Source organism: Cygnus atratus, chromosome 4, assembly GCF_013377495.2.
Source record: "Cygnus atratus isolate AKBS03 ecotype Queensland, Australia chromosome 4, CAtr_DNAZoo_HiC_assembly, whole genome shotgun sequence".
NCBI lineage: Eukaryota > Metazoa > Chordata > Aves > Anseriformes > Anatidae > Cygnus > Cygnus atratus.
In genome coordinates this window covers 68,110,540-68,128,449 of record NC_066365.1, presented here as the reverse complement: position 1 = coordinate 68,128,449, position 17,910 = coordinate 68,110,540, and the positions used below count along the sequence as shown (strand labels likewise).

At 37.3% G+C, this 17,910-nt stretch overlaps 1 protein-coding gene across 15 annotated transcripts in view; it reads left to right on the top strand.

The window, feature by feature from the left end:
• Positions 1–17,637, top strand: part of ADD1 (adducin 1) — a 60,722-nt gene extending 43,085 nt beyond the window's left edge. For 2 of the 15 annotated variants that reach the window (XM_035547216.2, XM_035547219.2), the window contains exons 11-17: positions 679–780; positions 2,355–2,444; positions 3,284–3,376; positions 8,996–9,152; positions 11,158–11,253; positions 11,991–12,024; positions 15,134–15,434. In XM_035547216.2, the coding sequence (XP_035403109.1) occupies positions 679–780; positions 2,355–2,444; positions 3,284–3,376; positions 8,996–9,152; positions 11,158–11,253; positions 11,991–12,024; position 15,134 (573 nt within the window). In that variant the 3' untranslated portion in view covers positions 15,135–15,434. Of the gene's footprint in view, positions 1–678; positions 781–2,354; positions 2,445–3,283; positions 3,377–8,995; positions 9,153–11,157; positions 11,254–11,990; positions 12,026–15,133 lie in introns of those variants that run through there. The other 13 variants (XM_035547209.2, XM_035547210.2, XM_035547212.2 and 10 more) reach the window with 8 other exon arrangements.
• The last annotated feature ends 273 nt before the right edge of the window (positions 17,638–17,910 follow it).

The window sequence follows — 17,910 nt, the reverse complement described above, 5'->3', positions numbered from 1 at the left end:
TGATCTCTCTGTCTCTCTCGTGCTATTTTGTAAAAAAAAAAAAAAAAAAAAAAAACAACACCAAATGCAGCAAGTGAACATGGCAGTAAACAGGGTTTTAGAACTCGTGACTTAGATCTTGCTCTACTTCTGTCTGGGTAAGGTATAGTGTCCTTTTTAAACAAATATGAACTCACTTTGAAAATTTTAAGGCCACTTTTATCAGAAATAACTAATCATACTGGAGTTTTCCTACTCTTGTATTAATGTAAGTCTATTCATAAAGTGAGAAGTGTACTGTTTTTAGAAACATGGAACACTGCAGTTGTCAGTGTGGCCAAGTGCACAGAAAAAGCTTTAAGCCTTTTTTAGCCTTCATAACCTCTGAACTGCCCCTAGCTGTAGTTATTACATTGTGTTGGGTGGAAGTTATTTGCAAGTTGACTGGCTCTTTAGTTTTTGTTGTTGTTGCTGCTAGCTTCGCTTAAGGGAACCACTGATATTTATAAATGTATCTGAAGGTACAGTTTATATTGAAGAAGCAACTTAAGTAGTTTTAGAAACGAATGGAAGAATGCAATCATTGGTTCAGTTCTCTGTTATGTATAATGCATGATCTACTCTGACGTGAATTTGCTGCTGTCAGTGTCTGTAGCCATTACAGCAATTCTGACTGTTCAACTGTTCTTGACGTTGCAGTGGACTAAAGAGGATGGACATAGAACTGCCACCTCTGCTGTCCCTAACCTGTTTGTTCCGTTGAACACTAATCCAAAGGAGGTCCAAGAAATGAGGAACAAGGTTTGTAATAGCAGTATTTTTTTTTATTTGTTTGTTTGTTTTGGTCATCATTACGTGAAGTAACATACTTCTGAAGTAGCATACTTCTAATGAACTAACTTACTTCCCTGTAAGGGAATTTGGGGGGTTAGATAAGACAACTTTGGTATTGCCTCCCCCTTTATAACTAGATACTGAAACAGTTCCTAAATTTTCTGAACTCATCTTGGAAAAAGCTGGTATTACTTGTCCACTATGTGAAGACTTCCATTGTCATGTTTTGTTACTGTCAGACCAGTTGCTAGATGCCTCTGAAACAACCACCACCATGTTTATGGTAGTCATTTTATTCTCTAAAGCCACCCTTTTACGTGAGTGATCTGTTTTGACTTCATGAGTTGAAATTGTGGCATAGATGAAGTCTACCAGCCTATCTCTGTATTGTGTTTTATTATATTACGATATGCTGTGATTGTTGCGAAAACTTTTTTGTCCTGTGGAGCTGCATGTCATTCTCTTCGAAATGACCTAGCAAGTAATTTTCCAGTCTCCAAATTTCAGATCTTCTCGTCACCAGTCTTCCAATGGGAAAGCCTTGAATACATAGAATTTTTTTTTCCACTTCATTTCTTTTAAAGTGTAAAATAAGCACCGGCATCTTGTTAATGCTTAACTTGTTCTTGGTTGTTTTGCTGACTTCTAACTCATGGCCATATGGAACACGGGAGTTAGCCATAATGCTATGACACAGGAAAGTCTGTGTAGCGTTACTGACAGGAATACTAATTTGTGCTAAAAACTTGTATAAAGCTGACAGAGCTTTTGCTTTTCCTGACTCAGCACTGTAAATTAATGATCACTTGAAATGAGCAGTCTGGTGAAATTGCCGAGCACTTTCTTGGTGTTTGAAACACAAACATTGCTGTATTAAAAATGAAGTGGCTAAAAGGAGAGAAGTAAAACTTTACAACTTCTTGCTCTCCTCATGACAATAAGGGCACTAAATGACAACAAATATATTTTGAATTAGTTGTTATGAATTCTTTGCCATTGCAGGATATCTAATTTAAATAGATAATACCTAGATTTAAATACCCATTTTCTGTTCCTATCTTCAGTTTTGGAAGATCTGGGGGTATTTAGAAAGCAAAAAAAGAAGTTTGAATACTCTCAGAAGAGTGTCAGTTTGTGTAGGTAAATATTTTTATGCCCTTCTAAGAATATGGGCCTGATTGGATGCAAAAAATGGAACGTTATACAATGTTACAGTAAGCTTGGTAGGAAGATGAGATTATAGGTTTCTGTCACTAGTCTGTTATAACACAAAGGACAGATTGGGTACAACAGACTTATAAAAATCACCTCTGCAATTCTCTTCTCTCCTTGCTTTTTTCCACAAATTGGATTTGTCTGTTACCTGATCTCTACAGTTTTACTATAAGCCAGTACCAAAAAGTGAGGGACAGTACAGACTGGTTCACTCACCCTTTCAAATTAAAAAAAAAAAAAAAAAAAAAAAAAAAAAAAATTAAGTACATCTTAAATTTTTTTTTTGTGTTGTTTATGTGACTGTATTCTGCTGCTTTCCTTTACAGATCCGGGAGCAAAACTTACAAGATATTAAAACTGCAGGCCCTCAGTCACAGGTTCTTTCTGGTGTAGTTGTGGACAGGAGTCTTGTACAGGTGAGAGTATAAAATGCCTAAAACCATTAGCTTAATCTGTGATGTCCTCTGCTTTCACCTAATGTGTCCCTATAAAATTATTCTTTAATTGGCAGAGGGTAACTGTTTATAAGGTAAGTCTTAGAGGTAACACTATTGTCTTTGCAAGAGTGCTCAGGATCAGAAATTTAAGAGGCTTCCGTCATGTAGCTTAAGCATGTCTGTGGAGGATGCTTTTTTTTTTGTCTGAATGTAATGCATGAAATTCAGAAGGCTTATTTATATGGATTTAGATTCTTGTTCATAAGTAGTTGGGCTTTGTGATAGCTTTTTTTTGTTTGTTTGTTTTCCAAGTTTATGTATCTGTTTAAGTATGAATACTGGCCACAGCAGGCTTACTGTGGGGCAGTAGTGTTGTGTGTTAAATATTATGGTAATACATTTGAGGAGCAGTTTGCAGAAGAAAAACCTATTATACATCAATAAAACTTCAGAGCAGTATATCTGGATATACTACAGATACTAGCTACGAATCATAGCTCAAAATAAAGTACGACTTAGAGCTATGCAGTTATTCTGTTAAACACACCTGAAAGACTTTAAAGCTCTATATATCCGAGTGCTTTAACTGCCTCCGATATGCGTTTTATGATACACTTTGAAAAGTTTAACAAGTTTTATCGTGACCATAGCATTACTTATGTTGGGGGTCATATTGTGTGCATGTCAATTCATTGTCATTGCAATTTTATCTACCAGTTACTGTTTCTTTGCATGTTTTTAGCAAGTGCATAATGCTCTTGGTTGATGTTTTAAAGCCCGGGCTCGGTTTGCTCTGTTTACTCAATTTACTGTTGCAGGATGCTCCCCTCTCAGACTGTACGGAATCTATTGAAGGGCTCGATCTCACAGAGCAGGCCTTTAGTCCCGCTAAATCTCTGTCTGTTAGAAAGGTACTGCCCTGTCATACTGCTCTAAATACTGTTGTTCACCCTTCATTTTACCTCTTCCTTACCCTGTGACCTCTTCCCTCTGTTAGCTAATGATTTGGCTATAAAAGAAAGAAAAAAATAGATGGATCTCCAAATTATGTATTTGTGATTATACAAGCAGTTAAATTACCCCATTAAAGTACATTGTAAGGATTTTCTTTTACCTTGTCTGTAGAAGCTGATGAGGAAACACTTTTGATATTAAGCTGTTGATTAGGTTCTGCATGTAGTGGGTTTCTTTTCGCATGCTATTAGTATTAAATTACTCTAATTTGAGATCCATCTGGAGTTAGCTTAATGTCAGTTTAATTACATCAGTGTAATTCCGAAGATATCCACATGCTCAGCGTGTGCAATGTCACACTGTTAAGCTTTGATCCTGCATTTTGTTTCCTTAAAACTTCCTCCGATAAAGGTTGATCTACAAGATGACTGAGTAATGCCCCACACATCTAAAATGCATTGGCATACTTGTGCTTAATGCAATATACCTTAAATACAGAATAAATTCAAGAAATGCTTGTATGGTTGTCCTTTGAAGCTGAGTAAACAGGTACAGTTTGCATAGTGGAAACGCTCTGTCCTTAGTTGGTTTTGTCTCCCAGGTTTTGGAGGAGTTTCTTAGAGGTGATCTAACACAAGCGCAGTGCAAGCTGTGCTTGATAAGCATCACTGTCTGATCTGCTGCAATGTTTGATCTAACAGATTCTTAAATCTCTGTGCCTAACATCTTATCAGAATAGTTTTCCCATCAAAAAACAGAATAATTTGATTTACATCATTGCTGCAAAACTCATGACTTTATAACATTTTCTAGTGTAATCAGTCGGTTTGTATTATTGATAGATGCATCATACCGAGAATTCGATTAAGTTGTTTTTCAGATTACAGTTTATTTTTCCTCTCAGAATATCGATAAAACAATAGAATTATTTCCAGGTTTAAGAGGAAAAGTAAAACAAAAAATCTTCATGGTAGTGCCTGCCCCTTATTCGGGCAGCTTCTCTGCTTGATAACAATACCTTTTGAAGTGAAAATTATTTTTATGATAGGCATCCATTGGTTAGCACAACAGTTTGTTTCATCAGGGACATGCGTGGTATCTTTCCAGTATTACTTTTGAAAAATGGCATCATCTTTCTATAAAACTAGTCAAATATTTTAAATGGATTTTTGTAAGTGTCAAGGAACTAACGAAAGGCCTAAAGGTTATGATATTGCCTAGTAGTGTAATGGCAGGGTTTAGACATCATTTGGATGTCTTTCTGCTTTGGGGTGTCATTAAAGTGCTTTCCTCCTGAAATACTGTCTAAAATTATATCAGAATGTCAGTTACAGTAGGAGCGGCCAATTTCATTCTTTCTTATCTATGTATGTATTACAACCTGAATGTTTAATAAAGAATTTCCTGGTGGGGGCGGGATTTAGAAAGATGATGCTGAAATTTAGTTGCATATTGTAGAACAAAGGAAATATAAGCAAAGTTATGATGCCCACGTAAACCTCACAAGGAATGAAGCTGTAAGGAGACCTATACACCAAAGACTTAAGGACTTCTAGGTAGCAGATAATTAGAAGTCTTCAGCTGACATTTTCTTAGACACTCAATTACAATTAAAGTAAAAAAGTTCCATCTAATTGCAGTAAGTCTTAAAATGTATTATGTTTTCAACTAACATTGAGATTGTTATTAAATACTAATTCACACTATTTCAGATGGAAAAAATCCTATTTGTGTTTTGTATGCATGTAATGCTTTGAGTTTCTTGTGCCTATGCTGCATTAGTAAATTCTCCGTTTTGCCTTGTCATTTGCTTTTTCCATGTTCTGAGAAGTCCTGGCCATGTTGCAACACGAACTCCTTATGCATCATGAAACTCTATTCATGTTACAGACTTGGTTAAGTAAGATTCTTTGCTGAACCAAGAGGGAATGCTTGTTATTCTTACCAATAACAATTCTGCAATCTGATTAAAATGTATGTAAATTTTCATCCAGTGCAGGGGATTGTCTGTTTCGTGTCTATTCCTTCGAAATGAAAACTCTGTGGCTTTGCTCTTCATGAAAAGCCTCCAAGCTCTGTCCCAGAGGGAGGTGGCACTGTGTTTTAGTGGTGACTTCTACATGAACAGGCCTTTAAGAATCTTGGCTTTTTGGAGAAAAGCACTGCGTTAACATCAGATTGTATTACGTGTGATTGTTAACTTTGAAGTTAGACAGCTATGAACATGCTGTCTGATTGAGAGAAATTGGCATGTATAAAGGGCTAATTCTGCTCTGTCGCTGAGAACAAGAAGATGAAGTGCTTGCCTGTTGCATAATAGCCACCTCAGAGTAGGTTTGATTTTGTCTCTGAAAGCAAGATTTCGTGGAGAAATTGCAAAAAGACTTGGTAATCTAAAACTTCCAGGTAGGCTATGTGAACTTCCAAGGCTAGAATGAAGGTATATTGTATATCGTTAGCCATAATTGACTTTCCTTTCTTGGATTTCTTGGATCTTTCTGGGAGAGTGTGCTCCTACAGAATTCTCAGGAGTGAAAACATTCTGTTCTTGGATATAACTTATCTGCTGTTTCTTCTGGAGGAGAAAATGTTGATATTCAAATCTTTACATGAGCAATCAAGCTTCTGTCATGGAAAATAATACTAGAATCAGCATAATCCAGATTAATTCACTACAACACTAGTTTTCTGCATGTCATCCTTTGTTGCCTTGCTTGATGTGAAAGTTTCAGTCCTTCTATATGGAAATCTATTCCTTCTCTACAGGCTCTTCTAACATTGGAAGCAACTCCAGACCAATTTTCTTGTTCAGTTTTTCTGAATGTTCATAGGAATCTCCAAATAACATGGACAGGCTAATAGCTCTGCAAAGTCTGTCTACTTCAGTGTCACATATAAAGATCTAAAATATGTCTTCTGTTATCAGATAGTCCTTTGTATTCCCTTTCCTTCTTTCCTGTTGGTCTCTTAACTTTCTGTTGTATGTTTTTATTAAAATTCTTGGAAGACTGCTCTGTAGCCAATTTGTGAAGTAATGCATCCCTTCTACTTGGATTTAGTGATGTGCATTGCAAAACTTAAGTTACTACATGGATTTACTTTCTCTATTAAATTGAGTTCTCTGCTCTTACAATTTTCATTTCTGGCATTTGAACTGATCATATATTGTTGATAACTGATCAAAACTGGATGAGTTAATCTGAAAACACATTTCAGCAGATGATGCCTTTCCTGGTGTCTTACCTAATTCTGCTTTTAGAATCCAAAAACACAAGTGCTCTTCGTTCACCATACGTTATCTAATTTCTGTTGTTGCCTGATCTTTTCCAGTATTATTTCTGTTGGTTCAAAGATACTCAGCTAGTACAAATACTGTTGGCATTGTATTTTTTTTAAGCGAAAGTGACAAACTCAATGCGCTGCTTTTATTCCCAGCAGTTTAAAAAAAAATGCATTTAAAGAAGAATAGACAATACCAGTGTATTGATCATCTTGCAGCAAGGTGCACATTTTGCTGTTTGTTGTTACTACTCAATCAATAGGCATGCAGCAAAACTTGGTTTCATGTGAGAGCTGTGCTACCCAGTCATTTTGGGTTTGGGTTTATCTTGCAGACTAGGTTCAAAGACATTTAAATGTTTGAGGGATACCAGCGTGCACTGTGTGTCTTGTTCCTTCTCTGTTGGCTTTTGTAATTTTAGAAAACTCTAGAAACTTAATGCCTGAGATCGGTGCTTTACAAGCCCATTACTTACCACTGAGTGTCATGGTTAAATCTATGTACGTAGTTTGGAGGGTGGGCAAGAAATAAGGGGGGAAATCTAAAATTACCATGGGCACCAATTTTCAGCCACTATTGAAAACTCAGACCTGTTTTGGGGGATGCTTTATGATTTTGACAAAACAGTTAAGATTTGTACAGATGATGATGTTCTGTGACTTACTTTAATGTGTTATCCTGTGATAAAAGCCATAGCTATCAAGTATGTTTTTTTTTTTTTTTCCCTGGCATTAAGACAGCTGGTGCTTAATGAAATGCGTTGAGAACAGGCTTTTGACATTCTACTAATACTGTGTGTCTGATACAAGAGTTCTTCCTCTTATTTTATGGAGTAAGGGAGGCAATTTGTAATATTTTGTTTCTCTCCTGCTGTTACCTTCAGGATCTTACAGCGGAGAGTTGTTATGCTGTTTGTTCTTCCGTACTTCTTACTGGCTGACGTTTGCTTTCTGAAGAGAAGCACGGATTCTGCCAACAAGCTGTGCTTATTTCCCTGGGTTGTACCACACCACATTTCTGGAGCTCTCCACAAGGCTTTCAGAAATACCTAGCTGTTCTTGTCTAGCACCTTTTTGGTACTGACAGTTTGTCCTAAGTGCTGTTAGCATCCTGAGGAGTTCTCTGCCTCATTTCACCTTCAGTTCTGCAGTAAAGATCTCACGCTTGTCCATTAAGTGTGCACATGGAATGCTCGTTTCTTCTTTCAGGTGCTATTTATTTCTGAACTCTGCATTCTCATGATTTAAGTATTGATACAAATAACATTTGAATGTGAAAGTGACTTAAGCAAATCAGCCCATGCTTCTTTGGTAATGGCATTCAGGTACCTCTTTTCAATAACAAAGACGTTTCAGACTTCACAAGGACAGGAGGCACAGACCACATGTCAGTCATTTCCAAACTAGTACCACATAAACGAGACTTGCGTATATCCACTGGAAAGACAAATGCTTAAACAAGTCACCTGAAAGATACAACAGCTACCCAGGCAAGCATCTTCTGTACCTGAGATGACGAAAAGCCAATGGCTTTAGTCTTTGCTGTACGGTTAGAGAAGACAAATGTAAAACCTTTCTATTAGAGAATCGCTGATGCAGCTGCTTTTGTCCATTATAATTTACTGTACATAGAATTGCTAACATTTTATTTTTGTTGGTATAACATTTTATGTGGCTTTTATGACCAATGTTATAGATGTAAATATGCTAACTCATAAAAATGACAGTTAAGCTTAGTTACTTAAAAATTGCTTGTAGTTAAGTTAATCTGGTGTACGCAGAACACTTACAAGATGGCTTTTTACTCTAACATCTGTTAGATGTTATGTAGTAGCTAGCAGAAATGGCTTTTCTCTTATTTAAAAAATAAAAACCAACCTATGAGCTGAGTCCTGTTAACTTCTACAGGTATTTTGTACCCAGATTGCCATGCAATTGGGCCTAGTATCCTGTTTCTTTTGTGGGGAGAAAAAGAAACGCGATACTTCTGTGAATTCAGCTAGACTGGCTGCTGTTTGATTTACTGCTTTGATGGTGGATAGTCCCTGGTGGAAACACTGATGTGTCTGTACGAGTAATTGATGAGACCTATTTTCTCCTTAATATTAACCTGATGTAGATTTAAAACTAAATTCTACTATAGGATTTTTTTTAATTACTAATCTAAAAGAAAGTAAGTGTAACATTTTTCAGGATATCTTTTTGTTTTGTTTTCAGTTGCTTTGTAGCCGCTGTACTTCTCAGGGTTCCGCGAGTTACTGCTGAGTTGCAGATGTATCTTAATTTTCTTTCGTCAGGGCGAACTGGTGACTGCATCAAAGGCAATAATTGAGAAAGAATATCAACCAAAAGTCATAGTGAGCACAACAGGACCAAATCCCTTCAATAAACTCACTGATCGAGAACTGGAAGAATACCGCAAAGAAGTAGAAAGGAAGCAGAAGGGGCCAGAAGGTTGGTTGTTCTGTGTGTTGTTTTTTTGCTGTAATAGACTTCAATAAAAGCAAGCGTGCTACTAATTGGAATGCGAGTTACCTGCAAAGGCCGTAGGTTATTTTGCTTGTGTTCCAGTTTTTTCCAGTGTGAATTAGGAATTTGACAAGAATGTTGGAGATAGGGAGGGCAATCCAAGTGCTGTAGAGTATTCTGTAAAATGCATTGAGTTCATTTGAAAAAAATATCCTGAGGTGTTCAGTATGGCCAGTTAATGCTCTTATTAGGAAGCTGAAAGCTTAAAACTTCAGTCATAAAAGTGTTTAGGTACTGCAGAGTATCCCAGGTTGTTCTGCTGTGTTTTCCTTAGCACTAGAGATCATCTGGGGTGAGAGAGAGATGTTGCTTTTTAGTAACAAAACTGCATTTTTCTAACTCACTGAAACCTCTGGATTTGAGAACTTTGGGAAGATAACAAAATTTGATTGCTACTTGGAAATGGCACATCAGGGAGACTTCCCAAGAAAAAGACTTTCTAAATTATCATAGAATTAGGAGAGAATCTCTGTAAAACTTTACAGAAGTAGGGCAGGATAACTACTTCAGATGCAGTAAAGTTTTACAGGATAATACTTCCAACACTTACAATTCATCTGTGGTTAAGGTTTGAATTGAATGGTGCAGGAACTGTATGATGCAGGAACTAGAAGTGCGGTTTCTTTTGCACTGTGTGCTCCCTGCTGCTGCTTCTTGATAAGACAATGTAGGAACCACTGGAGACTGTATATGTTCAGTTACGCAAGTTTTGAAGTGTCTGGGGGACTGGGATACCGTGCTGTCATGCCTGTATAACTGCATACCGTTATTTTCTCGGTAACATTGCTACATCCGTCTTAGATAAGATAGCAAAATATGGAGAGACTGTGTTAGTGAGACAGACTCCAGCTGGGGAACAGAGTGCTTTGCTTAGAAATCAGAACATCAGTGAGCAAAACACTTCTCATAAAAAAATCTCTGGATTTGAAAGGCAGGTCAAAAACCTTTCAAGGAACAGATATGAAGACTTTACAGGATCGTGACGCATCATCAGTGTCTAAATCTTTAGATAACACTCAGTTTGCTGCTGCACGGGTTTCTTGTCAGACCATGCAGCCAGTCATCACACATCTTAACCGAGAAGAGCCAGCTGGGCAGAAGTCCTCCCAAAAGGAATTTCATACTGCAGTGATCAAAGCGTTAAGGTCCAATCCCGACCTTTTGACTGAGGCCTCAGAATATGGTACAGTTGCACTTGCAATCTAAGGAACAAACTCTGTCTTCATCGTTTGGAGATTCTGTCAGTTGACTCCTATCTGTGGGACTGATTTAACTGTTTAATTGTCTAGATGAACTGTCTGGAACAATGATTCTGTGTTGTTCCTGATGTATGGTGTACCCTATTAATTATTCCTTTGCATCTAGGGCTATTTAAACCTGGAAGCAAGGGGGACCTTCCTTACTAATAGCAAATATGCAAACCACTGTGAAATCTGTTTTGAATCATTCAATTACTGCATGTTTCTCTGATCAGCTGTGCAGTCTTTCATTCTTTTCTTTTTGTATGCAATTTTATTTACCCTGAATTTCAGGAAAACAATTCAAAGCAAGCAAAAGAGCATTAGCTTGTGTTGGTCTGATAGCACACACCCCTCCCCCCATTTATTTGTATCTTCCTTTTGATTTTTCTCACAACTTTTCTTAGGACAATATTCTGTCCTAGCTCATAAACCATTATATTATTCATATACTTTTAGTTATAAAAACAAAAAATACAGAACAGCACAACTGTGACTTGAACAGTGTTGTTAATACCAAGCTGTCACTTAAATTTCTTTTGCTTGTTTTGATATTATTTAATACCCTGGCAGAATTTTGATTCAGAAAAATGTGTTCAGATTTCCTGTGTTTGAAGCAAAAGGACACTTGTCTTTTCCCATGCTGAAGCATTTTGTCCGTCTCTTTAATTTCTGTTTGTCTACACCTGCAGAACCTTCAGAAGATGGCAGACAACAGAAAGAGCGAAGTCCCCCTGATCACACTTCAGCGCGCACTCCTCCCAGCACACCAATTAAAGTAGAGGAAGGTATGTTCTTCTGATTTGGGGGCCGGGGAAGCCAGTAACTGCATCATTAGTGACTGACGCATGAAAATATATGTGCTAGTATCTAATAAAGGTAAATTATTTCTTGTATTCTGTTTTTATACTACCTAAAATATACTACTCTGAACTGTGTGATAGGAGTTCTGTTTACAATAATAAAGAAGTGTGCATTAATATAAAGACAAATTTTCATCTCTTCAGAATTGCCTTGTCATCTCTTGGTGTTTCTCAAGTGATTTACTTGTTTGTGCACTTTCTGCAAGAAAGACTTGTCCTTATGAAATGAAACGTCTGATGGTGAACCAGATACTAATTAGTTGCTTTGGTAAATCTCCTTCACTGATTGCACATTTCTTAAACATTATTGTACTTGGATTACACCTCAGTAAATGTTTACCAACTCAACTTCAGTCTTAGTTTCATTGTTTGCTAATCTGACATGGTAATTTTGATTAAAATGAGACAGGGCTGGGAGAGTCTATGATTTCCTCAGAAGAAAAAAAAAAATCTTGAACAGGTGTAATCTAATTTTTGTCTTGTTTCCTTTACCTTGTACATTGGATATATCACTCGTCTGTTAGTCTTCCATTCACTACTTCATCTCATTCTGTTTCTATAAGAATGGTTGCAACCATTCTTCTAATTTAACACAATGGCTGTGATGAATGCATAGATTCTCTATTTGTGCTTTTTTCTTCTTGTGGCTGCGTTACAAACAGGAGATGGATATGCTAAAGAGTACCTGTTACCATAGTAAGTATCATTCCATACTCTGACCTGCTTATGTGCTTTGCTTCACTCTTGCTTCTTTGTTTACTAATTTTTTTTGTTGTACTGCGCTTTTTAAAAGGCAGGCTTTTTCAGTTGAGACACTGATTTCCGTAGTTCTTGATTTCATGAAACTCTAGGTAGTTACAGATTATATGTTAAAATGCTTTCCCCCTTTGAAAGAGACTGCAGAAGTGACATTGTGTGTTTCCATATCTGTGTCTGACTCCTTATAGTTTCAAAAGGGATAGTCTGAAGTTGTCCTTCAGCTATAGCTGAAACAGGTCTGGGAGTTTCTGCCCCAACAGTTCGCTGCTGCCTGCACAGTTTATACTTGGTGATGAAAGTTCCTAATCTATTCCAGTTCAAAAATGATACCAGTGATGTAGATCTGAACTAATCCAGCACACACCTACACGGAAGTGGAAATGGAATTAATCCTGTTACATGTAAGCTGTAGGGAAACTCAAATTCCAGCCAAGGAGTGACAGCGAGTACTTGGTGGCAGCAACTTCCGCAGCTGTTTCAGCCAGATCTGCAGGGCTACATCAGATTATACTTTAAAGTAATAAGGATGTTTGGCCCACTCCATTTGTATGTCCTGTTGTATCTGAAAGCCAGTGTTTTTGTCGTAGATGTAAACATCAGATTATATCATAAACAACTGTGATAATACTAATAAGGTTCTAAAATCTGAAAATTCTTCTATGCTGAGAACTCTGTTCCACAAACTCATATGGGTATAAACTTGACAGGACAAATGTACAATGCTTATTTTAGAGACTTGAGTAGTTGAAAATGCACATCATGACAACTCTGACTGGCAGGAGTTCTGCTGAATGACAGTGTTCTCTGTATACAACCACCTCTCAGTTTTTTTCCTCATATTCTTTCTGTTAAAGTGTAGCTGAAGTCAGAAGTGTTTTATGTTTGAGTTATAGCCTAGTTTGTATCTTTGTCCATATGTTTAAAAAACAAGCAAGTAAAAAAACCATAAACCTTTGTTTTCGTAAATAATGTTAATTGTAAACACAAGTATTAATGTTACTTTTCAAAGCTCTCTTATGCCACAATATATTTTATATACATAAATATATATATATTATATATTATATATATTATATATATTATATATATATATATAAAGGGAGAGCATGGATGTAGACTTAATTATTCTGAAGGGAGGGAAAAAAACAGCATGAAACTTTCTGAGGTACTGTTGAATTATTAAACTGTAAATAGTTTTTTTGCAGCAAGATATAATTTGAAACCTTCTGGGCTACATTACGGAAATCCATCAAGTAAAATAACAAGCCTTTTACGTATTGTATGCTTTTTAGTCTAATATAGAATTCGTTAATCTCCATAATTCTGTAAAATATTGCTCTTAGTGAGCTAGATAAACAGACTTTTGTTCCATTCTGTCTTAATGTTAATCTCTTCAGTAGAGATGAAGGTAATTTGACAAACTGGGAAGGGTTGCAGTAAGTTTAAAATAAACTTGTTTTAAAATAATAATAATAAATCTGACCAACAGACAAATACGGTGCCTGTTCTAAAACCAACCCTGCTAATGTTCTCGATTAATTCCTGAAAAAGTAAAATCCAAACCAAAAAGAGTGTAGTGGTAGTGAAGAGCTGTAGGTAGTACTTGTTATGTGTATATATATGATGGACATTTGTACTGGTTAATCTAGAGCTTTAGGAGGCAGCTCGTAATGTACATAATTGCTTTCTCTTTTTTACTCTGTTTTAAATCCTGCCTGCATTATAACTTTAAAACTTCTAACTTGTGCATTCTCTGTGTTTGGAACTGAATACTAGTGTGTTTTGTTTATTTAACATATTAGATGTTTGTGGTGCTCTAGGCAGAACATGTTGGTTTCCTACCAGGTATTCACAGAACAGCCCTGTAAAGATATTACAGGATAGTAAGTCCCATGTGGCAGAAATAAAGTCACTGTCCTTTCCATAAGAAAAATTGGGAAGTATCCAGTATTTTCTCTAAGTTCTTGTGAAAGCTGTCAGTGTTTTGGAGGGAAAAAAAAGATTTTAACTTTTAAAAGGGGAAAACATAGATGCAAAACGTAGATGCCTTTCTTTTGTGCCTAACAATGAGTATGGCCTCGATTTTGTTCTAAATTCCTCCTTACCTAACATCAGTGGAGATATATTTGACACAGCTAAGGAGATACTTCTCAGCTTCAGTGCAGTGTTGAAAAATGCAGGGAACTTGAAAAGTGATCATTGTTGTGTATGTATGCACAAAAGAGCTTTCAACAGAACATCTCTAAAGCATAGTGGTGAATGAGAAAGGTGTTACAATTTGAGAGTAGTGGTAAAATTCACCTTTGGACATTAAGTTGCCACTGAATTTTTGATGGTCCATTTTTCTGGGGTGAGATTTGCTGTATTGCATAACCTGCTGAGCTTATTTAATTTGATAAACTACATGGATTTTACTTATAAGAATCCGTAATATATATATTCATATATCTTGCAAAAGAAGTGAAGCCTTTGTGATGGGAAATGATATTCAGAAACTACGTGTGTTAGACCTCATGCAAGAACATTATGGAAATCCATGTTTTGCAATTAAAAATTGGCAAGCCAGTGGTTTAGAAATTAATGGATTTGCATATATCAGCTACAAATCAGCACTTTCTTTTAAACCTGCTGGGATAAAACTGAAAAATTAATCAAGATTCTGAATGTCGTGGTGCTCTCTTCAATGCCAATGAAAACTGTAAGTTTAATTCCTGCTTACTCTACTAAGATCTCACGTTGCCTGCAAGTGATGCACACTAAACATAAGAGAAATCTAAACAGTTGCTTTCTCACTGGCTTACACCCACAGAATGGAATTGAGCTTTATCTCTTCTGTGGTAAGAATCCCAAAAACAAACAAAACTTTTGAATATCTTATTTCTATCTCTGCTGAAAGCTAAAGAAGGATAGACCTATTACAAAGGCTTTTATGCAAAGTAAATACTTTAGTTTATTTTATAGAGTGCACTTACCATCGACTTGCTTGGCTCTCCCTGCCCGAGGGACACGAGTGAACTAACTGGGTCATTATCTGTCCGTCCATTAGAGACACAGCAGGACCAGACTTACAAAGATGACAGTGATGCTGCAACTTTCAAGCAAACCCTCCCAGATCTCACCCCTGACGAGCCTTCAGAAGCACTCAGCTTCCCTCCCTTAGGAAAGGAGGAAGGGAGATGTGATGAAGAAGTGCCCAAAAGCCAAACGGAATCACCTGCAGTGGAAAATAAGGAACCCCAGTCTCAACCTGCTGAAGAGCCGGTAACACCGACAGCTGAGGAGGGGACAGCAGCTGATGCAGGTAGTGATGAATCTCCAGGAAAGTCCCCATCAAAAAAGAAAAAGAAGTTTCGCACTCCTTCCTTCCTGAAGAAGAGTAAAAAGAAGAGTGACTCCTAAAGGCCAAACACACTGCAGAAACACTGTCATATTTTAAAATTCATTAACCACTAGAATGTACCAGATTGTACTGAGTGTTTTGTCTTATTATGTAAATGAATGCAACAAGTAATCCAACCAGCCCCTCGAGTTATGGCTTGATTGTTTAAGGTTATAACCAGAAATTAACATCTGAAAAGGTGCTAATCCTGTGTTTTCAGCAGCTACCGCAGATCTGATCCCTACTTTCTAATCAAATACCAATGATTTCCACGCAGAAGTCATTGAACCACTATTTATACTTTAAAGCCCACACCGCTTTACAGGAGAATAAGTTTTCACAATTAAAAATGCAACACAAATTGCTTACCACAAGAAGCTTTCTCTTTAAATATTCTGCTCAGAGTCCCAAGTAAATTTCTTCTTAAATGTTGACTTCTAGAGAGGATGCTTTTGCAGTGGTGTTTTCAAGGGGATGTCTTGAACTGACACGTAGGCTTCTGCAATCTTGTGATTACAGATCATGTTTTAGTAAAGCTTTAAGACTATCCATGCCTCCTCTCTTCTGACTATTGTAACGAAATGAAGGTGTGTTTCACTTTATTTTACGTCTGGCACTTGAAATCATCTTTGTCTAGGAGGACTGAAATAACTGGCGTGTTCCACTCGTGTGCGTTGAAGGAGCCCAGCCTTTCCAGTGAGTACAGCTTGGGGGAAATCTGTCTTTCAGTTTTTGCCTCCCTAGGAATCAGTCATATGGTAACTGGGCTGTTAGAAAAGGTTAAAGTGACTCTGCCAGAAGCTTTCCAGCTGGTGATATGAAGCCTGGGCAGCTGTATTTTAGGCCTTAGCACGGGTTTATTGCACCTGCTTAAAAATACCTTGGGTGCACATGCAAACCTGTTGCATATAAACCCTATTCGCGGCCTTTTGTGTTTATTCCTTACCATGATAAAAATGTAAATGTGTTACGCTATTGAACCTTCTTTTGATATTATTTTCACTTAAAAAAAAAAAAAAAAAACCAACACACACTGGCATTTCTTTATTTTTGTTGTTGTTGTTGCCAGCAGTAAAGTACAGAAATCCCAGCTAACCTTCTTAATGATGTATTTTCACAGATGTTTGCTATAAATGTTTGTTTAATATGTAGCATGGTAAAGAAAATCACTTTCACTACTGAATTACCTATTTTCCAGTTATTGCCATGCTTCTGTCTATCACTAATCGTAAAAATAGTTTCCAAATCTGATAGGTAAAGCTTGCAAGAATTCTCCAGAAACCGTACGTAACTTACCCCAGCCCCGGGCGGGGAAGGTTGTGAATCGTGTGCGGTTTCCAGTATTAGCATTTCTGGTTGTAACAGCAGAAACCACTGAAAACTCCTTCGTGTGCGGGAGAGGGAGATGCTTTGACGTGCAGTAAGGGTCAGTAACAGAACGTGGATGTTACCTTGTAGGATAATGTATTATTAACCATTGTGATTGGTAAAATAGCAGGAAATTAATGCCTTACAATTAATTCATGCAGTAGAAGCATCGAGTAAGAGGTGGGTTCAGCAGCTGGGTGCAGCTTCGGATCAGAAAGGCCTACATTAGGCCTGAGGCGTGGTGATGCCTTGGACTGGTTTCAGACAGTGAAGGGAAAACAGCTGAAATGGCAGAGCTGTAAGGCTTCAAGTGAGGGAAGAGGTTTGGAGGTAGTATCGAGTACCACGAGAAGTGTAACTTCACCTGTTCTGGGATGGGGAGAGGTAGGGCAGGAGTAGGAGCAGCAGGAATCACTGTGCGCGAGCCCCCTGAACAGTACTGTTTAGTCAGGACTGCATGGCACTAATGGCTTTGAGCTTGTACTTTAACCTTGTATGTCCTCTGTACACTAGGAAGCATACAATACTTATTTTGCTAAATTGTGTTTTATTGCAGGGTCGTAATTAAATTACTAATTGCTCTATGTTTCAGTTCATTAATGGAGTCCCTCCATTTATCTTGACCACATATGCAATGACTCTTAATTTCTAATTTTGTAGTTTGTTCTTTTAATTCTTTGTATTACAATATGAAATGTAGTCATGTATGGTATGGTTACACACTTTGGGGCAAAATAAAGTCCTGTATTTTTCTTTTTCTTGTATCATTAAGTTCTACTCACAAATAAAACTCTTTAAAAAAAAAAAAAGTCTCTTCCCCTTCTGCTTTCTAGTTTTATTCTACAGTGTTTAATTAGCTCTGTTTTCTGTTAACGATTAGTATGTTGATTAATGACTGATTTCATGTTTTCTCAGAAAAATACTTCAATTGGCTTCTGTAGGGCTTCCTTCCTAGCCATTCCACCTGAGCAGTAGGCTGGAGGGACACCAAAAAGCAGCAACAACCGGGTTTAGGCTGAAGGTCTGCCTGGGGGAAGGTGGCAGGGTCCTTTCCCCATAGCCCCTCCTGCCCCCTC